This window comes from Lepisosteus platostomus, chromosome 3, assembly GCF_059453375.1.
Source record: "Lepisosteus platostomus isolate fLepPlt1 chromosome 3, fLepPlt1.hap1, whole genome shotgun sequence".
Taxonomy (NCBI): Eukaryota; Metazoa; Chordata; class Actinopteri; order Semionotiformes; family Lepisosteidae; genus Lepisosteus; species Lepisosteus platostomus.
The window spans coordinates 47,607,978-47,635,252 of record NC_142613.1 but is presented as its reverse complement, the minus strand read 5'-3'; the positions used below and the strand labels follow the sequence as shown (position 1 = coordinate 47,635,252).

At 37.4% G+C, this 27,275-nt stretch overlaps 2 protein-coding genes across 3 annotated transcripts in view; one reads left to right on the top strand and one right to left on the bottom strand.

Moving 5' to 3' along the window:
* The window catches only part of mettl24 (methyltransferase like 24), an 83,031-nt gene extending 64,131 nt beyond the window's left edge, over positions 1–18,900 (top strand). Inside the window, exon 6 of the mRNA XM_088625818.1 lies at positions 16,623–18,900. Within this exon, the coding sequence (XP_088481944.1) occupies positions 16,623–16,943 (321 nt within the window). The 3' untranslated portion in view covers positions 16,944–18,900. The remainder of the gene's footprint in view (positions 1–16,622) is intronic.
* Positions 18,901–19,770: 870 nt separating this feature from the next.
* The window catches only part of cdc40 (cell division cycle 40 homolog (S. cerevisiae)), a 43,742-nt gene continuing 36,237 nt past the window's right edge, over positions 19,771–27,275 (bottom strand). For both annotated transcript variants that reach the window (XM_088625814.1, XM_088625815.1), the window contains exons 13-15: positions 21,862–21,938; positions 21,170–21,314; positions 19,771–20,347 (exon numbers count right to left, since the gene is read on the bottom strand). In XM_088625814.1, the coding sequence (XP_088481940.1) occupies positions 20,170–20,347; positions 21,170–21,314; positions 21,862–21,938 (400 nt within the window). In that variant the 3' untranslated portion in view covers positions 19,771–20,169. The remainder of the gene's footprint in view (positions 20,348–21,169; positions 21,315–21,861; positions 21,939–27,275) is intronic.

Below are 27,275 nucleotides of genomic sequence, written 5' to 3'. Positions count from 1 at the left end.
CTGTTGTGAGTAAATCTCTTCCACGCTGGCTTGGTGTAATGTTTGCCCAATCTTCTTGGCCGATTTGTGCAAGCTTTCTCTTGTGGCTCAGGGATCAATCACTTATGGTCTCATCTACAACACTACAGCAATGTTTGCCACATTTTTGCAGCAGCACTCAGGAACTCAGCTGCAAACTGCATGTGGGAAATGAGATATGAGAGGTTTTCCACTCTGCCATACAGGGCAGCTTTGTGCAGGGACTGCGATATGGTTGACTGATGCCCATGTTCTCAACTCTGTGGGCTCAAAGTGGCAGCAAAAGAGAGGATGTGCCATATCACAACATTTTCAGATGAGCGTGTGAATGTCTGTTCTCTCCCATACTTTTATAGCAACAGATCGCAGCACTCAAAGATGGAAAGAAGATTTTATATGTTCTCACAGTAGACAGGAAATAAACTAGTGCTGTTTAAACTGCTATATTTAATATGAAAGAAAACAAAGGGGGGGGGATGAAATACTGAAGAGTCTGGGTTTGAACTCACTGGCTTTATACTGCAGTGGTATTTATATGACTCATTGTGTTAATCTTGTGTTATTTTCCATGGACCTGTGTGATATCCACTTCACCTCACTCAGTAACCTCTTGGAAACTTGTTTGCTATTCTAGATTTGCAGTAGTAATAATAATCAGGGTGCAATTAAACAATAGCATTAAAAATGAATCAAATAAAGCAGGCATACCCTGCCAAGGGAGGTATTCACAAAACACAGCCAAGCATTCTTCTGCTTCTGTGATTTTTCACAAGGTTTCAGTGTATGCACAGTTGCTTTAAAGGAATTAATTGTCTCTTTTGTACAGTTAAACCGAACTGGCATGTGAAACCAGTGTGACTGTCTGGTAATTGCCACATCCTCCAGAGTTGCCATTCTTCAGCAGAGGGATTTAGATGGAGAGTGTCCAGTCACCTGGCTATTTGCCAGTTTCTTGTGGTTTCGGACAGGATGCTGGCCAAGGTAGAGGCCGAACTTGCAGATGAACTGGCTGGCTTATTACAGGACTGGCAGGCAAGATCAGTTAACATACTTGTGGGTAATTATGCAGAAATGGAGCACACATAGGCAACTACTCTGTCTTAGTTTCATCAACTTCAAAACGGAGTGCTGTGAAAGAATCAAGCCTTTTGAGATGAAGACTTACAGTAGGGTCCTACGTAATTGCCAAATGAAAATGTGCTGCAATGGATGGGCTCTGGTCATTGTTTTTTGGCATTATTGAAAGGTGTAAATCCAACCTCTCATAGTTACATTCTGAGAAAAGTAGGTGGTTGTCTTAAAAAAAGCAATTATTTAGGACACAGTGGACAGAAGAAAAGGCTTTGTGAGGCCAGGCTAAATATGAGGGAATCTCTGATGTCATCACTCAGTGATCTGCTTAGACTAGAAAAAGACAGAGACGTGGGAAAGAACAGTTCATCTCATGAGCCTAATAAAGACAACAGAATAGGAATACAGTTAAATATCTCCAAATCACTTGTCACAAGCTATAGAGTTGTATGAAAATTTATTTTTCTTAGCAAATAAATCAAATAAAAGCTTATAATTTTGACCAGTTAGTATCTTTGCTTTGAATTGCTTCCCTCTCACTAAATTGGCCTCTTTTTATATACTGTAGCTGCGTTTTTTGGGGGTTAGTTCATTTTAGCCAACACACTAATATGTTAAACATTGTATTTTCTTGCAGTTAATATTACAGAATACCCAGGAGAGTATTTTTTATCATGTGGAGCCAATGTAACACACATATTCCACACTCCTCCATACCCTCTTTCAGGCTCCTCATATAAAAGAACAGAGCAGCAGCCTGGTCAGTCAACAGATTTGCTTTTATTTTCACTTGGCTCCCTTGACATATTTTCTTAAATTTTTAAAGCTATCTGCATTCTTCTGACTGTCAATGCACAGCATTATAAGGAGTAATAATTTCATGAGATGAAGTGCCAGTGAAACATTCACTGCAATATACATTTGTGTATATAAGCTACAGTATATGCATATACTGTAAAGTGTTTTTTTATAATAAAACTACCATTCTCAACTGTGAATATTCTTATAGTAATAGAGCTTAAGCACAACTTTAACTAAATTTGCTACAGTGCATATGAATATCTGGAATTAAATATCATAATATAAATGAATATTTGTTTTGCAGGTTGATCATGATTTTTCCAAATTTGGAGAAGTGTATGCTAGAGTAAATAATTTTGAGTATTACTTAGCAGAGGTTGAGTTTCCCATAACCCTCATGCTGTATGTGCTGTATGGGATTTATGTTATCATTCGATTCATTTGTTTTTCAGTTCCATACAGAAGATATACTGGCAGTATGGTAAAGGAGCATCATATTCTTAAAAGAATGTGCTGTATACTGAAACAAATTTAGTAGTGCAGAAGTGTTTCTTGCAGTAAAGCAGCCTTCCAAATTTCTTATTCCAATGAAGGACACACGTTGGACACAAGACCATTGACAAAAGGGGTGCCCTTGTATTATCTGGATTCATGAGAACCCATCCATCTGACCACTTTATCCAATATAGGGTCACAGGGGAGCCAGAGCCTGTTTTGTCAGTGCAAGGTACAGGACACACAGACAAAAACACACACAACCGCACACCAAGGCCAATTTTCCCAGAATCCAACCTGCAAGCTTGTCTTTGGACTATGGGAGGAAACCTAAGCAGCTGGAGGAAACCATGTGAACATGGGGAGAATATACAAACTCCTTGCAAGTACCTCCAGATACTGTGAGGCAGAGATGTTATCCACTGTCATAGGAATCCATTTTCTTTAAAAGAAGTACCCACCATGGAGCATCAAGGTCTCCTTAACAATAACATCTATATGCCTGTTCCTCTGGACAGTTAGCTATAGCTCACTGAAAATGCCTCACAACAGCAGAACAGCTGTCTCGGGCTCCTAAATTTGAGTATTGCAACGTGTGGAATTAGAAGACATTAAGTCGTTCCACCATCTAGTGGTGAGGAACAGGTAAAGAGCTTATTAAAGCTTATTTATATTCATGCCAATACTTCATACCCATTGTAATACATATAACATCTTTGTTTGACTTTTTCTCATTCCACTGGAAGTAGTATTACATTTTCAACTCTGTTTTGTCATAAGGAGAGAAGAATTGACTTTAATTTGCCTTATCTAGACAGTAAAAGTTATGTTCTATGAATATCTTAACATTCTACAAATATATAAAGATTCAGCTGTAAGGTCTTTCTGCTATTAAAATCAATTATTCTGTTGCTCTTTAAAAGCTTGAGGGAAGAAAAAGACAATATCTAATTAATTATGCACCATGTCTGTTTTATAAGTACAATAAATTTTAAGGCAAGCAGGTGGACATGAATGCTTAAACAGGGTTGTATTACATAGAATTCTTTTTCTGTTAAACAACCTTGAAAACTGGAAACTGAAGAGTAGGACTAAATCAAATGTTTTTAGCTGGAAGCAGTATCTGCACCATGCAAAGGTGAACAGTCAGAAATGTTAATCCATAAACACAAATTGTGGCTGAGGACACCGGGTGCTGAAAAATCTTTCTCTGCCATCGGACATCAATACTAAATGAATATTAACAGGTGAGATGGAGCACATCTGAATGAGAAGGACACCAGTCCACTTAGAACAAGGACCTAGAAAGAAATTCAAAACATTTTATATGGAGAAGAAGGGCAGAGGATCCAAAGAAAAATGTTAAGGGACTAAGACTTAAGTAGAGCTTAAATTAACCCTAGAGAATAAAAAATTCAAAGGACCACTTAATCTAATGCTTATACCTAAATTCCAGGGTCATTAGTAAAAAATACAAGAAATAGAAGCTACTGCATTAACAGGAAGTTACAATGTAATTGGAACCACTCAAATGTGGCTCTCAGAGACTGATGGGGATGAATTAAATATCAATGGCCACACAGCTTTGAAGAAAAAAAAAGATGGAGGAGGAAGAAGTGTAACACTATAGAGTGAAAAGAGCATTCAGGCACAGACATTTTAACATAGAGGCAACAAGAAGAACAAGAAAGAAGTGGTCATGATGGGAGATTTTTATTTTCCTGACACAGATTGAGAGAAGCCTCAAGGGACACCATAAGACAAAATTTAAATGATAGGTATAGGTAAACTTAACCATTTTGTCAAGGTACATGGCTGAAGGAATATCTGTATTGACCTTTTATTTTCAAATAAGCAAATAGCGAAGATAGATTATGTGATCATAATATATACATATACATGTATGTGTGATCATAATATAATGTGATTTGAAGTACTACTTGAAACTATGGGTTAATGAGAATTAATGATAAAGGTAATATACTTGAAACACAGATTACTCTTAACAGTAAATCAATACAAAAGTGACATAAAAGATTTAATATCAAAATAAAAATAAAGAACTTTACAAATGTTTGAAAAAAGACAACACCCACTTAACTATAAGACCACAATTAATTAATAAAATTAATTGAAAGCACAGATCAATTAATACCATAAAAAGGTATTAGAAAGGCTGAGTGAGAGACACAAAGGATCATTTCAATGGATGGTCATTAAACGATGAAGTATTTCAGAGATCAAAATATGGGAAATTTTAGACATTGAAAGGGAAAAGGCTGGTGTAATAAATTAATATTTCACTCAGGTATTCACCAGGTATTCACCAAAGAGGAAATCAGCAACATGTCTGGGCTGAAGAAGCATGGTAAATGGTATTAGCAAAGAAGAGAGTATCTGTTATGGGGGCTAGAACTACTTAAATCTCTAGGGCCTGATGGTGTTCTACCAACTATACAGGTACCTAAAGAGATAGGAGATGTTATTCATAGACAATCAAATTGGACTGCCTGAAACATGCTTGGCTGATACTTTTACTAAAGCAGTTTAATTTAAATCTATTTGTATTTACAATCTGAGTAATCTAAGTGAAGTACTATATCTTTGTTTAGAGCACAACAGTAGTGTCCCACCTGGGACTTAAAGCTACAAACATCCAGTTACAAGTCAAAAGAAGTTAATGTAACGAACAGTTCTTTCCGGACCCTATGCGGACGATACAATCCAGAATTGTGAGGAAACACTGGGGAAAAAGTCATGCAGGAATACGGGGATGAAAACAGGGGGGCGTGTCCATGCAGTGCTGGTGATCCGGGGAGGTGTGGCCGAGGCAAATAATCCAAAAATAATCCAGACAGGGAATCCAAAAACAAGCTAGTCCATGGCCAGGTGATCCATCCGAAACAGGAGATAAAATCAGGAACCGGGTCGGAACCGGCAAGGGGAACAGGAACAAAGACTTAAAACCTTGACGGAGCCAGACTCATCCGGACCCGGGCTCGCACGATACGGAAATCAGATGCAGAGCCCGGAACTGACTGAGTGTCTGGCTTTTGGGAAGGGGAATGGGAAGGAGGCTGGAACAAGGGGCAGGTGCACAGTCTGCTATCATTAGTAACAATATATGTTCAAAGAAACAGCATAATTAGGGGTTGCTAGTCATATTATTTTTAATTGGAAGATGGAAAGCAAAGTGATAGAATGGAATGGTAAATAATGACAATATGTCTGTGCTTCTGGATGTTTTAGTGCTGAGATGCAATTTATATACTTCAGAGCATTTCAAAGCTAATGTGTACAATTTTTTTACATTCTTTAACAAACTCTGTTGTAGTTCACCACTGAAAATCAATAAGACAAGGCAATTTGCTGAATGCTCGCATTCAAGTCTTAGTAATCCATTATTCTTCAATGTAAACAAAAAGTCAAGAAAGAAAATGGCAGCTGTGATTTCACAGTTGATTTGTTAAAATTGAACAATCTTAATCTTATTATAGTTCAAGTACGTAGCTGCGTCAGCATGCTTAGGCTGCAAAGGAACAGGTAACGGGTTTATTCCATGCTGAAAAGAAAAGAAAGGAAACACAACGTTTCGACTGTGGAGCCTTTTTCAGGTAATCTTAATTCCTCAAGAATTAAGTAGTAGATCTTCAGTATTGCTTGTATCGCAGAGACTTTAAGATTAAACAAGTAGCTTTTTTACCTTAAACCTGAGAAATGTTACATGGATGGCACTTCACTGATTTGATGGGCAGCTTGCTGTGAGAGGTTACCACCCTAGAAAGTAAATGGAATTTGTGTTGATGACACTTTGAGCTTATGTCCTGAAAATCAATAAAATAATTCTTGTCACATTCATTTAGACTAGCACTTCAGATATATTGCCTCATGGTTAGCTTTTAAAAGTTCACAGCATAACACTGTGAGAAAACACGTTTCTCTTTGTAAAGAGTATTTACATTGTATAGCTAATGGCAGTGCTCTGTGGCAGGGACTTTGTATAAATATGTAGCAGTGTGCAAGGGCAGTTTTAAGTGCTATGGTGTGCATTGATTTACACATTATGTATGAAGTTATATATTACATTGCAGGACATGCCTTGTACTTTTCCAGACCATGTGTGTTGGAGAGTTATGAAACTGTACTAACTAAATTAATTATAATTGCTAAATATTATTTAACCCCTTTTGGAAAAGGACGTATAGCACAAACACTGCCAAACATTTCCTTGCCTTTCCTGTGTACCATATCAGCGGTGAAGTAGCAGCTAGTACAAATGTATACAATGCTGCATATTGTGTCATGTCTAGCTACACCAATATCCAGGAAATATTACAGTATATAAATATTGTAAATCGGGTTGAATTGAGAAAATATGTTGTGGATTTTTACGGGTTATTGGAGGATCATTGCCAATGGTATAACTCAATCTGCAGGATTCGTTTAGCTGACTACACCATATACACATACAATGTATACCTCATATATGTTCAGAGCAGAGAATATGCATTTATAGAATAAATACAGTACAGTTTTCCTTACTTACATTCCTGAAGACCCCCACAGTTGGTAAGTACTTGAGTATATGAGTTCCCATTTTCTGTGTTATACTCATCAATGGATACCATAAACTTGCAGATTCAAAATTACCAATACAATAAAGTGAATCATAATTTGTACATATGAAACTGTTGTAAAAGACAAATAAGTTCTGGACGCCAGAGATGAGCTGAACAACTGAGTTTATTGCATGCAAGGAACAATATGATCAAAGAATTGTTCAAAGATTATAGGTAAAAAGCTCCAGTTTATATAGCAAACTTTAGCCGTTTCTGCTGCAAATTGTTACTATGGTAATGATGGGAGGTCACCTGTGTTCGGATATTCTCCAGACCTTGAACACTTTGAATGGTGGTCCCTTCTTCCCATGGTTAGGAAGTCTCTAGCTCGCACTTGGCATATCTTATCAGTTAACTCCCGTCCCTGCCATAACTCAAAAGAGCTTAAGCATATGGAATGTCTTGTACCAAAAGAAGTCTTTGTGCAGAAAGAAATCAGTTAACCCTTTTTTCACATCTTATATCTTTCTTCAAAACAAATACCATAAGTTGTGATTTAAAAAGCACAAATGATAAAAATGACCAAAAAACTGAATATACTTAAAAGAGCATTGAAAACACCATGATGTAAAAACTGCACGACTGAAGTCCCAGCTGGGTGGAAAGCTTTGTGGTGCACGAGGGAGATGCTTGCGGGAGTCAAGAGTTGGTGAAGAAGCCGCAAGCTTTTTAAAAGTTTCTGCAGGCGGAATCTCCCATGGTAGGGAACACTGGTATTTACTATGGAAACCATTTATGTGTGAGTTCCCTTTCGGCAATCACGCACGTGGTGAGGGAAACTTGTATTTGTCTATAAAAATGTATACGAAATAAAAAAATGAAAATGCTTTTCTTATTCTAAACACCCTCCAGATAACATGGTCTACAGTTCTCACACTGAAGCAGCTTGTCTGATACCGAGGCATTCAATTGATTGTTATTTTAGCATAACAAGTACATGTTGAATACATTGAATGGCTGAGCAAGAAACAGAGTCAACAAAAAGTAATTAAGAAGCGATTCACATATATGGTCTAATATATACTGCATACCAAGAGCCTGCAAAAGACAAAAGGAAGATATCATTGTACTGTATGTACAGTAATTTTAGTATCTGTCTCATCACACAACAAAAATATTACACTTGTATTGGAATGTTTGAAAATGCATTTTACCACATAACAATAAATTCTAGGATTAAAAGACAAAAAACTGTAAAACAACACATTCCAATTAATATTGTATTTTGTATTTAAAGGCCTGCATGAGTACAAAACAAATTAATCAAAATTTGTTGCATTATTCTCAACACAGATATAAATCCCAAGAATAATTAGTGTTAGAGTGTAATTAGTATGGACAAATGCTTAACGAACACCAAATTGCTCATTATAAAGTAGAGGAACTTAGCTTTAGCTTATCATTGTTAATGAAAGTTATACCCCTTGAATGAAACTTAGTCTTTAAACACAATTTAAATAGTGTGCTTGACACTTTTGCTCTGTTAACTAATGGAATTACCAGAAATCTTTGAATAAATGTGTACATATAACTACTTTAGAGCACCGAAAGATTTTATCGTTCTTTAAAGGCATAGCATAGATTTTTTACAGTACAGCCTATTCATAGCTGCAGTCAGATTTGACTGAAAATTGGTTTAACTGGTGTTTTACTTTTACCCCCAGTTTTTCAAGGCAGTACTTGCAATGTTGTGTGACAAGTGCAGTTCTGCTATGCCTCTGTAAGGATTCACTCATGGTTGCTTGCAGACTCAGAACACATACAGGACTCAATGACACTAATTTGCAACTCAGTAGACAGCGGAAAACTCTCATCAGGCCTTATGCTGTGGGTGAATTCCATACTGTGTTGCAAGTAGGGTGAAGTCACTTCTGTAACATGCTCAGCGCCATTGTGCCATGTGGTACTCTCCTCTTCTAAACTCCTCCCTCTTCAGCTGCAGGATGTTTCTCCAATGGTTAGGGTGCAAGGGGTGATGTCAGTTCTATAAGAGGCTTAGTGATTTCGGTAGAAGTCACTTGATTGCCACACATTAGAAAGATCATTGGCTGTACTTCATGCTAACCACAGCTTCCACAAATGATATACAATACATGGTCAGTTTCCTATATGTGACACATTGCTCTGGCATATGCAGTATATAGAGATGGACCAGCAGTCCAATGATAATATTGTTGTGGGAAATTGTTCGTCAGAGGAGCAGGACACAGTCTTGTGCAGATTCAGTTTTATTCACCTCAATAAGGACAGCAACACGCGCTGGGTCTGCCCCGCAGAACAGACACACTGCAAGGAGTTCCCACCCCTTAATATAGGGTCAGAATGAAGTATGTTTCACAATCTGAGTGCTTGTCCTGTTCTTTGATATGTAATTACTTCTTGTCCTGCTTTGTCCTACTCCATGTTCTGTTCTTTGATATGCAGCAGTCATTGATCTGCTTTATCCTTGGCTGTTGTTCCTGTCTTTTGTTATGTAGCGTTAAGTCGCTGGGGGCTGCTAAAGCAAGCCAGCTTTATGGCATCTTAACATAACTTTTGTTTAAAGCTAAATTAACAGAACCCAGCAACACATTCCACAAGTGGTTAAGTGGTAAGATTGCAATGGCAATGCTGTATACAGTATGTGCGATATTTACACGTCGATGTTGGACACATCAGAGGCAGCCAAGCCTGCATTGCTGCTAAAATTGGAAAGTGCTTTGTTGTGGTCATGAGCAAACAGGCTTCTAATCCCAAGAGAACATTTTAGAAGCATTAAAGCATCCAACAGTGATGAAAGTATGTCTTCCTGGTTCAAAGTGATACCAGTAATATTCTGTTATCACTGAATAGAATAGAATACATTCGCACACTTTTTTGTGAGTACTGTGTGATTTACCAACATTTTATTTGTATTTTGTCTGTAAGGGAAACATTTTCTCATTAGTTTTTATCAAATTAATGTTTATTCAAGCGCACTTGAATTAAAAAAATAATTTTCCACGTTACCTTCTCACCCAGTTGTCACAGATAATTAAAATCCTGTTGTTTACACTGCTTAACAGGAAAAATGTAGAGTACAGTTTAAAACCAGTAACTCAAATGCTATGTGTACTGTTGCATTATAATATTTCCTTGGGAATTTAATTAACATTTTTTGTAAACATAAGTTTTAAACAAGATATAAATGTTTTCTTTCAATGTAGAGTTTTTCTGAATGATAATGGTAACTTAAATTGTAAAACACCTCTAATTCTATACAGTATATTTAAATATCTATTTGGCAGCACAAAAATGGTCACCTTTAAAATGTATTAGGAGATGTGCGTGTCTGGTATATAAATACATTTTCCAAAAAACATTGCCCATTCTTTATAGCTTTAGCGACAGAGTATTAACTGCATTAATTTATTTTAATATCTTTTTTGGTTAAAATAAACATGGGTGGTTTTATTACACAATATGTTTTAACAACACCCTTTCTGTTGAGATCCTTTTCTTCCGGTATGGCATTGAAAATTGAATTTTTTTTACTATGTAGTGCTAAAAATAGAAACCTAGAGCCAAGGAAAAAAGGGATAATGTGCTTAGTATTTTAACATTACTTCACCTGGGTGAGAAAATAATAGCACTGGTTGAAGATCATTGCTGATACAACCCCCCTCACAAACAAGGAATTAACTAAGGATGCAGCAGCATGGGTGAAGTTGGGGAGGAGGGAAGGGTACTGGAAAACATGTACGCAAAGGTGTGGGCAACCAGTGAGTATTTATACGTAGGTGAGTGGAAGTGTAAGATAAGAATTTGGCCTCCTAAAAGTCTTAAATAATACCATTTTAAAACTGTAATGGTGTGTTGATGTTTGCTAGAAGATCAGATAAGAACAGAAAATGCAAAAACAGTAAGTTAATTATATTTCTCCAGGAATAACAACACTCAATTAATAGATGCATTTGAGAATGTTTATTGAATATTTATGCACAGTTAGATTTGGTGTAACCTGCTTGGCCAAAGACCAGCCTGGCCCTAAGACGAGGAGACTGAAACCCTCACGAAGAACAAGAAGTGAACAATCAACATGTAGTCTTTCTTTTCTAGCACATGTTAAATTAAACCGGTTAAAAATATTCTTCGATTACTCAAATATATCCATAACAGCATCTCTATTACTGAGGCTATCAGTATACACTATTAAATAGTTATTTTAAGATCTTTTTGCCTTCTTTTTGCTAACTTGCTGCAAATTTTGCTTTTGCATCTCTCTTGGGACCCCATTTTCACCCTTGCAGCACCTCCCTGTCTCATCCTTTATCAATGGTGAGGGGCTCTGACAGCCCCTTCCATGGGGTTGTAGTTCTCCTTAGCCAGGTGAGTTACCTCAATAAAGCTAACTTCCCCAGTCACGCCCCTTCTCCACCTTAGTACTGGACTGGTAGACTCTGGGTGAGTCATTTTTACTGGAAGAAAATTACAGTACATTACTGCACTGATGGTAAAAGCAGTGATCTCAGCCAGAAGAAATTAACAAATAACTCATTGAAAGTTAAGCATTTACTGGAATATCATTTGACATTTTTACTTGACGGACAAATTTATCTAGAGCATTAGATAAATGCTCTTTGATGTTCTTTAAATGTTCTTTGGCACCTAGACTATCATGTAATTCCGGCGTTGTACATTTTGCAGAAACATTGCATGGTGGTGCAGAAGGCGGGTAGACATAGGTCCAAATAAACAGAGGCTCATTTTCAATAAAATCAGGGGTGTACTGAAAGCAGGGCTTGTCTGCATCCCTTAGCACCACTCCTGTACTTCAGATGAAATTTGTTTTACGTTTGTGGTAGCATGTGCGAGTGAAGACCTCTGTTTGAAGCCACGAGCCCTGCCTTTCTTTTGTCTCTCTAATGCCCTCCGTTTTTTCCACAAGAGAGACTTCCAGGGACCTGTAGACAGTGCTGATTTACAGTACGGCCTTAACAACCTCTGCACACGGCAGCACCTTGGCAACCGCGGGGCCTCCTACAGGCTGGTGATATATCTCGTCCTTCCCTTTGTTTAAACCTTGAAAGCCTGCTGCTTTGCCTCTGGAGCCAGTAATGTATTATTGGCGACAACACTGCTGACAGGGCATAACAACAGACTCTAAAAGAGAAAAAACAAAGTATATAAAAAATATGGATCGTCAATATTTGTTTCACTTGACACTGAGCACATCTAGTCTGTCTAGCCACCTCTCATTATCCTTTAAACTCATTCCGCTGATAAATGGCCACCTTCAAACAGCTTTTGTTGGAAAATTTGTTCATCAAACCTAGCCTTCTTCAGTGATCATTCTTTAAAATAAATGTCGTCAGCTCCACCCTAAATGGGCATCAAGTTTAATACGCCTTTGAATTCATATTGAGTAAATGTGAATTAAAGGTCTCTTCCTGACACTTTCCAAATTGCACTCAAAGTGAACATTATTAATCATCAGCTGGTACTTAAATTCCAAGGGTGAAATTACTTCTTATGTAAAAAGTAATTATGCTGATTTTATATAGTCTAGTGAAGCATAAATCTGTTTGTCCACCTGCAGATCAAGTACCATCATAAATTACTGATACCTCAAAACATTTCTTTAACTCTATTGTAAAATTATGATTCTATGATACATAGCTTTGTATTTATTTTAGCTGCTTCAGTTGTCATGAATTTGACGTCATTAAATGCTTATTTGTGTTATTGTGCCACACCTGTATGGTTTTCAACCACAATTTGAAAACCATACAACCATATGATTGACTTGTCACTTTTTTGCACCGATAATATTAAAGATATATCAATTTTAAAAAATTAAAAACTCTAATAATTGGAGTAAAATGCTTTTTTCCTGAAATGTTCGTCAAACACACCTACGAGAGCTGGATAATGAGCCTATGCAGTTTTCTTATTTACTTTTATTTACTGTTTTTATGTTTATATTTAATATGTCAACATAAGTATAAGTATATAAGAGGTTGGTAGCATTTTATAATAAGAATTATAGGGTAATATTTGACTATACGTGAGCCTGGCTTTACACGCTACTCAAAATCCCTAAACATGTATTAAATTGCAGGTCGACTGTACTCAGGTTGTAAAAGATGAAAATGTTCAACTGTGAGAAGGACAGCAACATTGAAATTTTGCTACTTTTTTCAATGTAGATTGCTTTTTAAGGCACTACGTAAGACAAAGCTTTTTATTAATTATTGAGATACATCAACACCCAGTCGCAAACAGAGGACAAAAGACCTTGATTACAACACTATGAAAACATCAGAAAAGGTACATACAGTAGAGCATCATCACCAAAAAACAAAGAATGTTTATGTACACTGTAATGCAATGTCTTTATCCATTTACGTTTTTATCATCTGGATACATGTTCTTAAAAATGTTGGTGTGTGTTAAAATAATGTTATTAGGCACTCTGCCCATTATACATTTAACATGATAATCAAATACTAGTAATGTTCCTAGAAGACATGCATTTATATAATGTGAAAAATTATTGTGTGTTGTTGTTATTATTAGTCAACAGAAAACTCCTTTCAATCATCAGCAGTCAGCTCTATGATATTGGAGTGAATATTAGAACTCGTACACACATAACAATGAGGGTGACACGATCAGGCAGTGGAACAGCATTGAAGCCATACAGTGCTGGGGCCCTAGGTTCAGTGCCTGGGATGCTGTCTGCATTGAGTTTGTATGTTCTCCTCATGTTCACATAGGTTTCCCCGGGGTGCTTTGGTTTCCTCCCACAGTCCAAAAACATGCTAATAGATCAATTGGCTTCTGGGAAAACTGGCCCTGGCATGAGTGTGTGTGCATGTGCCCTGCGACAGACTGGTGTCCTGTTCAGATTTACCCCACTTTGTGCCTGTTGTTTGTAGGGATATGCTCTGGCTCCCACATGACCCTGTACTGGATAAAGTGGATGGAAAGACATACTGTAATAATGAAGAATCGTTACTACAGGCTACGCACAGTATCCTCTTTCCCAGGCAGTAATTACCCAAGTCTGGTGAAAACTTTGCTTTAGAAAGCTGTGAACAGATACCGTATACAATTCAGAGGATGAAACCTCGTCAGCGGACAGAGATTCCCACAAGAAGATATTCAGGGACTAGCTTTTAATTAATGTTTCTGCCAAGGGAAAAAAAAGGCAGCAGAGCTCTGAAATTGCAATGATGAAATTACTGCGGGATGATGGATTCATCCCCCAACCCCCTACCCTGCAGGCTCAGAGTAACTGAGATTAAAGCCATGTTATTGCTGTGCACTCATACAGCTGCTCTCCCTCTCAAACCAAAGGAGAACCTTCCACCACAGGCAGGCAGTGCTTATGAAGGATAGGACCACAAAAATACAATAATAATCTTGTTTCCAGGGCAATCTGATGCATCTTTCTGTCACTGGGAAGTCATTTGGGAACAATTGAAGTGGAGATTATTTTTAACACATCATGTGGAACACCTAATGATTTTAAGAATTTGTCATTGCTAATTTACAAAACATTTCTTGCAACTAACAAAACAGCAATTAAAAATTTTAATAAATTCCCAATAATAACTAAAAATTATATTTTTGTGTGAACTTTGAACAGAGCTATATACGTAATCACCTAATAGCAATTTCAATTAGCCTCTGTTACTTTTGTATACTGTAGCTTTTTATCATTTTTTTTTACTTTAGCTTCTCTTCCTATGGAACAAGTATCCTTAGAAACACCGCTGTTTTCAGCCCAAGAATCCAATGCTGGCAGTCCTAATATTGACTATGAAACATGCAGTACCTATGTAACAGAAAAACCTTCAGACCCCTCATCAATTCTGATGACTTTCTAAGATATAAGAATTTCAAATCTTAAAATTATTTCACTCCACAAGACAGACTGTTGTAAAAATGTATGATCCCTGAAGGTTGTGTTTTGACTGCCAAAATCAAAGCTCCTGGTACCCATCCAAGCATTTCAGTAACATTTTCTGAAACAAGCCTGCTTGACTCCAGAGTCTGATAAGTGTGTCAGCAGGACATAAGTAACACCTGAAAAGCAGGTCAGCGGAGTTTAACTGTGTTGCTTTAAAAGTTACTATACAGTTAGATATCATCAGGCAACACAATGGTCAGCAATGCTGCTTTGCAGCACAAAGGCTGTGGGTTCAATTCTGGACCTTGGGTGCTATCTTTATATTCTCTGTGTTTGCATGAGTTTCTTTTGGGTGCATGCAGTTTTCTCGCACATTCCAAGAACGTACTGGTAGGCTAATTGTTTTCTGAGAAAACTGGCCCTGGTGTGAGTGTTTGTGTCTGAGTCTGCACTGTGATGGACCAGTGTGCTACCCAGGGTGTATCCTGCCTTGTGCCCATTGCTTGCTGGGATAGGCTCTGGCTCGCCTGTGACCCTGAATTGTAAGAAGCAGTTAGAAGATGGATAGATTAGGTGTCAGTAATTGTAAGAGATTCAGTACCCGAATAGTGCCCTAGATACATGTTTGCACTGTTGTTTACAAGTTTAAAAACTAGGAACTTTGAAGATAAGCCTGAAAACTTAATGATTTGCTACAGTGCACCTACAACTAATGAGTTGGGTTGTTTTATAATGACATGGATGCTATACAACTATAAGTCTTAGAATTAATATATAAACTTCCTTGAAACTGTAGAGATCCTCAGCCTCAGTGAAATGTGATTATCAAAAGACTCACAATATATGAGTACAATTGGATACACAATATAAGTATTCTGGTCAGTCTTGGAGGTTGTAAAGCACAGCTTTCTACACTATTCTACAAACGGAGACTGCATCATTGGTAACAACAGGAAGTGAACAATTATCTCTGTCTAAGCTATATCAGCGGTCACCAAGCTGGCTCCTGGGCAGCCACTGGCCATCAACTTTTATAGAAAGCTTTTAAGTCATCAATTTCTAAAGACCAGGGACATTTTTACTGTAATCAGTTAAACAGGTGTACATCAATTAAGTCATTTACAGATTATCCAGGACATAAACCAGTGTTCCCTTCATTAAAGCATCACTTGCTTCATTAATCAGCTGTTTAAACAAGCGATACTAAAATTGAGGTGATTTACGGTAACATAAAGGATTATTGGATTGGGGCTCTCCAGGACTATCGCTGGAGACCCCTAAGCCAACAAACAAATGTACCTTGCTGGTCTGAGAAAATGTGCTGGCTGGATCCTGCCAGTATTTAATTAACAAATGCTTGTCCAATTATGGAAGATGACTGAAGCCAGCAGTTGGGCACTATCCACGGGGTTTTTACAGCTTGACATTTTGAAATGCAAATGCCTAATCAGATGTGGTTCGTTTGATTGAGCCAGGCCATAAAAAACAAATCATGGTTGAAGACGGAAATAAAAATCAAACCTAAAATAAACCCCTTCTTTAATAATACTCTGGAAAAGCTGGCACATTGTTCACTGTCGAAAAGACAATCAGCAAGACTTTACGATATGCTAATGTATATGATAGAATTTAGACCGAGGCAATACGAATCTTTCATGTATGTTACCAAGGCACATACACATTCTAAAATCCTTGCAAAATTTAGGCATGTAATTCGAACTGATCCTTCTTTTGTTTCTTAGATTGATGTACTGAAGGCTGACATGGAAAGTGCAGAGTGGAAGATTCTGGAGAACCTTATACTGGAGAGAGTGATTGATGAGGTTGGGCAGCTGGTGTTCGAGGTGCATCTGCACTGGCCGGGTTTCGAGGTCAGCGGGGATGACAGCACAGTGGTGCGCTACTGGTACAGCCTGCTGAAGGAGCTGGAGCAGAGCCACTTCCGCCTCTTCTACAGTCACACAGACCGAAGCAGGCCCCGCCTCTTCCTGCACCGGAACCTTTTCAACGCCAGCAGCACCTACACTCTTGGCTGGGTCAATACCAGGTGGACGCGGCCGTGAGCGGCAAAGACCTGCATCGTTTCAAGTGTCAGCCAGGTCTGGACAGAAACAGGACAGGTCTTGAGTCATGTCAAAGAAACAACCTGTCAAGGAATCATCCAAAAAAGCTAATGATGGAAGTAATTAATCTGCTGCCTTTCCCCGACTCTTGCTTTGAGGCCAGTGATTATTATGGGCAAAGGCTGAAAAGCTGGCTATTAGAGCAACATGCACAAGGCCAGCAAGAACAAGTTTTTCTCACAAATTCAAAGCATGTTGGAAACCTTTATCACCATCTTGACTTTATTTCCAGCTTTTCCTGTGGCATTATGAACCTCAGCGTTTAAAAAAAAACCAATATAGTCGTGTCTCTCTTCTCACTTTGAGGCTTCATGTTATAGGTTCTCAAGACCAGTTCACGATCGTGCTTTTAAGCACTTCTTCCAGTAGTTGTATGGTTTGGCAAGAAGTCAGCGTCTCAATAGAGCGATTCTCTCAAAAGAAATTCTCTTAGCATAATCAGATGAAGGCAAGGACATTTGTTTGAACATGCTTCGTCTACCAAGCTTGTGAAGCAAATCCAGAAGACTGCATGGAACATTACCCCTTGTAAGGGGGAAGAATCTGAAAAATATTAACGGCACTGATTCATCTTTTCCTGTGAAGTCCAGGCCCTTACAGCAGGCTGAATCTGTTCTCTCTTTAAGGAAGGCAAAATGGTGCTGTAACAAAAGCAACGGCTAAGCAAAAAGTAAATATTGGCTTCCCGAAGGCACAGTAATAGCATTCCTATCTTTTTCCAACTCAAGGACCCTAATGCTGTGTTTAAATAGCATGGCTTTGTAACTACTATGTAGTTAAGAATTCCTCTTCAATTGTCCAGAAACTGTGCAGGAATTCTAGATAATCACACTACCTATACACAATCTTACCAGTTTGTGTTTTCTACTCTTTTTACATCAGGACTGATGTTGCTGTATTCAAAACCTTCCCATATTTTTGATTCTGTATCAGAAACTCCTATTTTTTTTCTAAGGGAAAGCTACTCTTTGTCATTCTGATTTTTTTCTAAGCAGCTTGCACATTCAGTAAGAATAATTAAAGCCAAACAGATTCCTTTTGGCGGCTGAACTCAGTGCAGCAGAACAGCCGGTTTCCACAACACACCAAAAAGACTGTAATAAGTAACTGTCTTCCTCAGGCAGAGAAAACTCTCTCTCCCTTGTATAATAAAATATCAAGTGGGCTGCTGCAAAGGATTCTTTCAGTCCCCTGCCCCCCCTCTCTCCTTTGTTGCCAGTTTTGAAATATTGAGAAGCACAGAGTTCTTTTGTTCCTCAGATGACTGTGGTTCAAATCCTTCTGGAGACCTCAGATTTAATTAACATTTCTGAAAAATAAAATCTTTTGACGCAGTATAAGCAAAAAGAAAAGTGAGGGTTAGTCCAAACACTACCCTTCGCTTAACAGAAAGCGAGCAGCTCTGCATAAAAGCCTTTGGCGTGCCGCTTATGTGCAGTACAGTCATTTTTAACCCAAGTATTGTGTCTAAAAAAAATCATATGCAGGTGTTAATAGTCAAAAAGACAACAAGAGTTCAGTACATAAAAGTCAAACTATACAGTGCGCCAATTAAATGAACCTGACTGAAGACCAGTTAGGGCTTGTTCTGCATCTTTTATCTATAACTTAAATATAAATACAACACACTTTTAAATGATTAATAAAAAGAAGAATAGCATAAAAAATGTATTTTCCTATTTCTGCTGTGGGAAACACCCCCCCCCCCCCCCCCCCAACCCCTGGGGCATTCCTGCCTGACAGCTGTAATGCTGACAGAACTGCACATCCTGCCCTCCCTGTATCCAATCCACGAAATGCCTCACTTCAAGAGCTCATCTGCTGGAAGTAAGATTCTCCAGTTTCAATACTGCAAGTTGAAGCCCTAGTGTCTAATAAAGTGTCATTCATTTGCTAATCCGGTGTCCATCATTCCCACTAGAACCCTTTGTCCATCCACGTGTTCTGTGCTCACAGGTTCTGTCCTGGTACAACAAAACTTTATTCTTTCGAGAGGCTCTTGACAATCTATGTTTCTAAAAACATATGACAGTACATCAAGTAGGAAAACAGGATAATCACGTATATATATGTCACCACCTTCTGTTGATGTGAAATTGGGAAGGAACTAAAATAGACAAGTTCACCTTAACATATCAGTTAAGGGTGCTTTCTATGCAACAGTAAGCATAAATAGTGCACACCATCTGGGCCAGTGCTGCACAAGCTCCCCATTAGGCATGCCGATGAATAAAACAGCCACACTCCAAACTTTAAAATAGCTACAAACAAAGCCTAAATTTCAGTGTTTTACAATTCTGAAGAGACCCAGTTACAATAATTGGCTAAGCTATCTGTTAATTCGGTGGTTAGGGCTCTGGAGAGTTCATGATCCCAGGCCAAATCCAGCTATAAAAGTGGGTACCGAGCTGCATATGCAAGAAAAAAAATGTAGACTGTAAGCCCTTTAAGTCACTTTGGATAACTATGTTGTCATAATTTTTTCTTTATAAAATCCTTTAATGGTCAGGCATGGACAAGCAGCTGACAAGTAATGACTAACAAATGAGTATAATATTTTTGTTAATCAAAGACAGTATTGCACTGACATTTAGGTACCTATGTCTTTTATATTTGAAATCAAAAGTGTAAATTATGCTCTCTTTTAACGAGACAAAGCTGCTCAAAAAAACAGCTTCATATTTCCTTTGCTTCAATGTGGAACTAGTTAAAACAAAGAACTGTTATACAGTCTTCTAATTTCCAGAATATTTCTGAAGAGACTGAGTAGAAACATATGAAACTTTATTGAGACAAAAAACAGCACAGATAGGAGTTGACCGTGGATTTTTCACAACTTTAAAATTGCAACAAACCCAGTATAATCTGTGATAAAGAGTGATTAACTGTCTTATGACCAAATCATTTTCTACCACTTTAATTAAAAAAGTAAAAATACAGACAAGCACAATAGCCTGACATATTCTCTTTTCTCAGTGTCACGGCTGTCTGTAAATGACAATAATACTTAAGGAAAAAAAGACTTTCACAGAAGGACTGGATGCCAGCCCTACAAATCTTGATGGATTTTTTTGGTGGTCACCTTTTTCACCAAGGAAAACTTTAATGGCAGTCAACGGAAGGCATTGATCAGATCCCGTATTTGCGATGTTTCCAAGTATCCACTTCAGTCCCAGAGCTTAATCTGCCCATCCCAGCCACATGTGATAACTTTAGAAGTTTCATGTGGGTGCCAGAGTGCGCTGATGCACACTTTATCGTGGGCTTTGATACGATGATACAGCTTTGTTGTTTTCCAGTCCCAAATGTTCAGCTTCCCATCAGCATCTCCTGAAACCACGTAGCTGTAGAGAAAGTGGACAATCTTAACAACCAAGAGGGAGCTGTTCTGTAAATACAAAAACGTTCACGCCATCTTATGCCTTAAAGGGGTTTAGAGTGGTCTCTGTAATGTGAAAGGAGTGCTTTTATTTATTGTTAAAATTACAACTTCCAATTAGCATGAGAAATGAAGTCTGGAAGTTTTGCTGTTCGTCTGCAAAACAGATATTGGTTTATAAACCAAAGAGACACTTGGATGAGCAGGCAGTTCATGTGGATTGCAAGCAAGCTGTGAACACCAGTGATGACAAATGCATATTAACAAACAATTTAATTTTTGACACTGCTGAATTTGTAGAAAATATAGCATTTCATAAAAGCTGTGACATTTTCAAATCAAATGAATAGAGCTTATAGCACACTCTTCAAAACAGGGACTGACAGTACACTTTGACATAAAGCACTTCATGGTAACCTTAATGGTCACAGCAATGCTTTTGCAGAAGTACATTTAAATATATTAATCATAATGGTGTTGGGGATTCTGGCACTTAACTGTGTTCATGTTGAAAACTAGAATAAGGATGTTGAGTCCAAAGTGTATTTAAGTGAATTTCTTCAGGTGCCACTAATGTGCAAATGATGATCTTAAACTTAAATCAAATGCGTTTCCTGTCACCCGCGGGTACCTTTAAAACTGTAACTCCAAGGAACAACATAAAAAAGGGCTACTTTTTACATTTAAAATGCCAAGAAAAGCTGTGGAGTTAAATTATAACCTTGAATTAATTCAGTATTCTTTGGTATACTGTAAGGTCTGACAGCAGAAACACTGAACTTTTTACCTCATATCTGGTGAAAAATCCACTTGACAGGCATAGCCAGCAACCATGTGGCCCTTAAAGATTTTCTTCTTGTTCAGTCTAAATCTGTTCTGTGCTCCAAAGATGAGAATCTGGTTGTCCATTGACTGGCAAGCAAGCCACTTACCTAGAGGCAACACAGTGAAACCATATTTACCATCATAGCAGTACAGATACTATGCATTTTCTCTAGTATTATACTTAATTTTTACAGACATTATTAATACACTTTGCCTAAGATAAGACAGATCTTTTTGATTTCTCAAAAAAATCCTTTGTTGCACTAAACGTCCATCTACTTTACACTGACTAAATCAATGAGTTTTGTATGACAGGGGGAAGAGAGCATCCCAGCATTCTGTTTTTTGCCTTTTCCCAAAATCACTTAAATATCTGGATATCTACATTTAGAATTAGTTAAAATATTTATATGGGTTTTAGGATGTATAACATTCAGTTCTGTGTAAATCAATAGAACAAAACATATTTCACAGGTATAACAAAAACTTAAAAGGTTTCAAGAACATTTGCTACTAGGTTCAGTCTGTGCACAATAAGAAAATTATAAACCATTTAAGGATTTTAAAAAGCACACAATATTAATCATTCTGCATGTGACAAAGGCAAACTATTACTAAGCTGCCACACACAACTTTACTGGACATGAGACTCACCATTTGGTGACAAAGTTACAGCGGGCATTGAATGCATGCTTGGCTCTGCAATATACTTGAAGTCAACAGGAATGTCCCTGAAAACAAACACACACACAGGAGAGGTGACTGCAGCGGGCTGGATACTGGGGACTACAGAGCACGAATGGTTTGCTGGTGCTGTTTGCATTCATTCAGAAAATGCTGAGCCTTAATAAAAGAAAGCCCCAGAAGGACGAGACTCTGGCTTCCCACAACAGCAGTCTAACTTGAGAATGGGGATCAAAGCAACTTAAGGAAGGCAAAAGCAAAAACTCCTCACCCTGCTGATGCTGTTCTCTACAAAGTGCAATCAGGGGGCCGAGCCTTCCAGCACACAGAGAACATACCTTTCTAAGAACAGGACCTTTCACTGTAATGTGAATTGTATTCATTTAGAACAGTCTTCTAATGTATAAATGTCATTTTGTTAGTTCTCAATGTATTTTCTAATTTAAGATTAATTAAAGACTTGAACATCATGTTAGAGAGTATGGTTTGTTTCAGGACCTAGTATATCATGTTAAAGAGGAGGAAAAACATCAAAGTGACTGGAAGATTGGCTGCAATTTTTATTTACAGAAAAATGACTACAGTGCTTTCCTCTCTCCAGGATGGAACCTGATAGGACGTGAAACAGCTGTTTGAAGCCGTTTAGGTGAGACTGAGTATGAGGAGTATCAAATGCTTGAATTACAAAGAATTTCTACATTATCTTTCACTGTTATGTACATTAGGCTACATGACCAGGGAAACAATACAATGGTTCTGTGGGTTACATTACAACCAATAAAACCTGAAAATACAGGTAGTTTTGAAAAATTCTTCTTTTGCTAGTTGCCTCTGTTACTTGTTATAAAGTAATGATAAATCAATTCAGACTTGCAGCTGTTGTTCAAGCAGTTAATCACCTCAGTCAGTGACACTCTACCTCCCCCCCAGAAAACATAATCCAAATAATTGAATAATCATTTCCTGCAGCTCTAAAGAAAACAGAAATATGAACAGCCTGCTGGCTGCATATACTGCCTTACTAATTAAGGCAATTCATAACCTGCGAAACAAACAGCACTGTGAAAGCTCAGGATGATGTGATTCAGTCTTTGGATGCCATGACATTGTTCAGTAATAACAACATTTAATTTGAAAAAAACATAAAGCAATACAAATCTAGAATGGATGGTTGCTCAGAAATATGTCAATTTTGTTTGATCATTTATCAACTGCAGTACATGCAATCTTGTAATAAACTTTTTTAAGATTAAGATAAACCAACTAATGTTGACCCATGGTGTTCCATAAGTGTTCCAGGAAAACAGAAAGAACACAATTCACTGCTTAAGCTTAATCCTTAACAGGATTAAGCAATCCTGCTATATTGTTAGAACAGATACTCTAGAATCCTACAGGAAACAGCTCAAATCAACACACAACTTGCAATCAAAGCTGAGGGGACACACCATGTTGGTGAACCTTCCTCACATCCATAACTGTATAAGAAAATATGTAACACAACAGTTTAAGTGCTACACAAAATAGCAACATTAGTAACAAATCATACACAATTTAAAGTGGCTTTCGAAGTCCTGAAATGTATACTTCTGGCACTTTTGTGGTATTCTTCACAAGAAAAATTACCTTAATTAAGAAGGCATGAGCCACATTGGCATTTACTTTCATGTACTTACAGATCCTTTCAGCACAGTACAAGTACTAATAATAAAACCTGAATTGTGGCAGTTTATTAGAGATAAATTAACAGGGGTAAGGAATCATATATGCACACAACCACTTAGACGAAGCCAGATGTGAGATGTCTGCTTCACTTCCTTGACTCTCAGGAATTTTCCTGTGAGGGTATGTGTTCGCAAATACAACAGCTGTTGCTGCATTCTTAAAACAAATTTACTCGGCTATGTTCATTTAGCAAAACTAGCACTGTTTTCTTCTAAACTCTGACATTCTTAATGTGACCTTCTAGGCTCAGGTCAGAGGATGTGCAGCCATTAAGCTACATTGAACAACTCCCTAGTGGCCAAACAGTAAAGACAAAAAACATATTTTAGACATTTTTCCTTGCATAAAAACTAAAAATCTCTTATTGGTTTAAAAGGGCTGCATGACTTTGGACAGCTTGCTGCAGACTTACTAGTGCACTGTACAATTTTAACAAAACATCCCTTGATTTAAATTCTAAGCTTTAAACTACATATCCTAAAATTGCTTGCCTTTTTAATGCCTCTACACATTATCCAGAAGACGTAAATGAACAAACATAAAAACTAAAGTTTTTTCTTTAGCAGCATCTTCAAGCAGAGTGTTTCCAATTTATTTATACACCTCATTTACATTTTTATACCTGCACTTGTCTACATTAAACACCAACTGCCAGGTGTTTGACTTTTACCCACATCTTTTCAAGCTTCATTAGTTTCTATAGTTTCCTCATCCTCCTGTTCTGGTATTACCTCCAGACGTGACTAATTTATTAACTAGTGGCATAACCACATGTATGCAGTATTTCTTGTTTCTAATTTTCAGCGCAGAAGTAACATTTACTTGCTATTTATAAAAGTTGCATTTCAGCTTCATGATCTGCTGTTCCAGAACTGTGTCCATTCCTCAACCTGTAATTTCAATGATGCTTTGCAAACACATCAGTACACATCCTGCCAAAAAAGGCATCTGTCACTTTTAGAAAACCTCAAAAATGAAGACATAATCTGTAAGTGCAATGTGATGGTAAGACCTTCCATATGGAAGTGCTCGTACATCGAATTAAATTTGTGACACTGAAGACCCGAACTGTACAACGATTGTCCATTTTTTAAGGTCCTCTGGTTCAGTGTGCATAAGCATCAATCTCCCAAAATTTTATCCACACAGATGGATAATGATTCCTAAGGATATCAAAAATATTTTTTAAGAGAACATAACATTAAGAAAATGTAGCTGCGCACAAGAAAGAGAACAGAGTGCATGATTCAGAAGATTAGTAAGGTGTTTAAAAGGAATTTGAAGCTATATGCTCACTTCTATCCTACCTCTTAAATGGCCTGGACTATGTTGCACTATGTTGCCAACTTAAGCAAAAGAAAGCCACTGAGAATTCCATTAATGAAGGCAGCTTTTGAGCTACTGCGCTCACTATATGAGAAGTAGGCCATTAAACCTGAGGAGAGCAGGGTATGTTTCAGATGGAGTTTTAAATGACAGGCAGCACAGGTTTACTGTCTGACTAAAGGTTTCCTTTGAGTAAGCTTCTCCTGCAAACACAGATGCAATTTTCTTTCCTATAACATCCACTGTAACTATAGTCCTGAAATACAAACCTATACAAGGGAAGATTAAACAATTCAGGACAGTAATTTAAGCGATAAATAGATAATTATTCCTATAAATGTAAAACAGATGGGTCTCACTATTGCTTGCCAGGATAAACTCCAGCTCCCTCATGACCCTTAATTGGAAGAAGTGGTTAGAGAATGGGTGATGGATGGATAGGTCTCATTGTTTCACTTAGATGCTTTCAAAAACAACTAGTCTATAATGTCAAACTAGGAACACGCAGAATGAACTTTTCTTGATGATATACTTTGTTTTCACAAAAGATTTCACATTTTTCTCTTCTTTTACACAGCAAGAAGATATACATTTTATAGTAAACGGTAAGAAGAGAGTAATTTAAATAATCTGTAAGTAGATTGTAAATCTGTAAAAATTGCTTTAGAATATAGTCATTTTAAAAACAAAAACTGCTTGGTGGGTTCATGTCAGGAATAGTAAAGCAGCTTTCATTGGACTATTCTAAATTCATATTGTATAAACCTGGCTAACAACATCTAGCAGACCAACTTTCGGAGTTGTAATAAATTAGGTCACCAATATCCCGTGCAACTTCTTTCTGTTTTTACCAGCATTAGCTACATACATTTTTAAAATTAAACCTTACAGTCAATCAAATATGTCTTGTACTGTATTGTATTTCTATCCCAAATCATTGTGTGCTGTCATACTTACAGAAAACACCCTTTGCAAAAAAAAAGACTGGTCAGATCTCACCAATGTAACAAACATTAAAACGTACATACTAGTCATCCAAACATATTGCTTCCGTTTGTAGTAAAACAATCCCTTTCTACTAAGTACAAATAGAAGAACCCTAACAGAGCAATAGGTATACTAGTGAAAATGCATTTTAAACCACTCCAAGTATGATCATGCTATTGGCATTTGAATAACTGAGTTCCTCCAAGTAATCTGAATTTGTTTAGGTACAGACTGTCTCAGCAGAGCCAACAAAAAAGGCAATGAAATACAGCTTAACTGGAATATTCAAATGCTGCATTCAAACACAGTATTCAGCACAGAAATATACAGGCATATATTTATATTTTAACAGTATAGGTGACAGGCACTCCTTTAATCATGAGATGGATATTCAGGGAACCTCTTTCAATCATTTGAATTGTAGTTTAATCATGGGGAGCTCAACACAGTGAACACTCTTCATCCACATTTCCATCTCACTAAAAGCCAGTGGGTAAACAGTATTTGAGATATTTTCTGGTCTGGGGCACTGCCAAAGCCTTAATGCTTTCCACAATTTCCATTTCACCTTTCAGTGTTCAAACCAAATGTCTAAATGAGTTTGACCACAACTGGCAAAAATGGAAGAGTGCAAAACAGGACATGACTTCAAGAGCTGGCTGCTGCCCTAAATAAGGTCTGCCTTGTCAACTGGGCCAGATCAAAACTTCCGACCAATCCTCAGTTCTCAATCAGTTCTCTATGAAAGCCCTGAATCCTCAGTCTCAAACGCACATTTCTTTCATTCTCAGTAGTTATCAGTATGGAATTGCTCCATCTGTCATCTGTCAGTTTCTCCACAGCTGTTTTGGTTTAGAGAAGAACCGGATCACAGAAGACCCATAAACAATTCAACTGCCACCTCATCTATAGATAGAAACAACAGAATTAAAAAAGTAAAAGGAAAAAAAATGCATGAATGAACTTGGTATTTTTTATTGCCTGGCAACTATATTAAACATATTTTTGTTATTTGTTTGAATAAACTATATAATCAAAACGGAAAACACCAAGCCTAAAGAGGACACTTATGAAAAAGACATATGCATTATTGTTGAAATATAGTGTACTGTATATCTCCTAGACAATGTAGGAAAGGAACAGAAAAAGCAAAAAAAAAATGTTAAGACATGTAAAATGTGTAGAACTTAAATCAAGGAATTATATAGTATGTTACAATTTTACAATGTACTAGTAATACCTCGTATACAATACTGTGTACAAGTTTGACCGCCACGTTATAAAAAATAGTTTCTTTTCTAATCAGTCCAGCTAAAAGTGACTGAATGTGAATAAGGGAAACAATT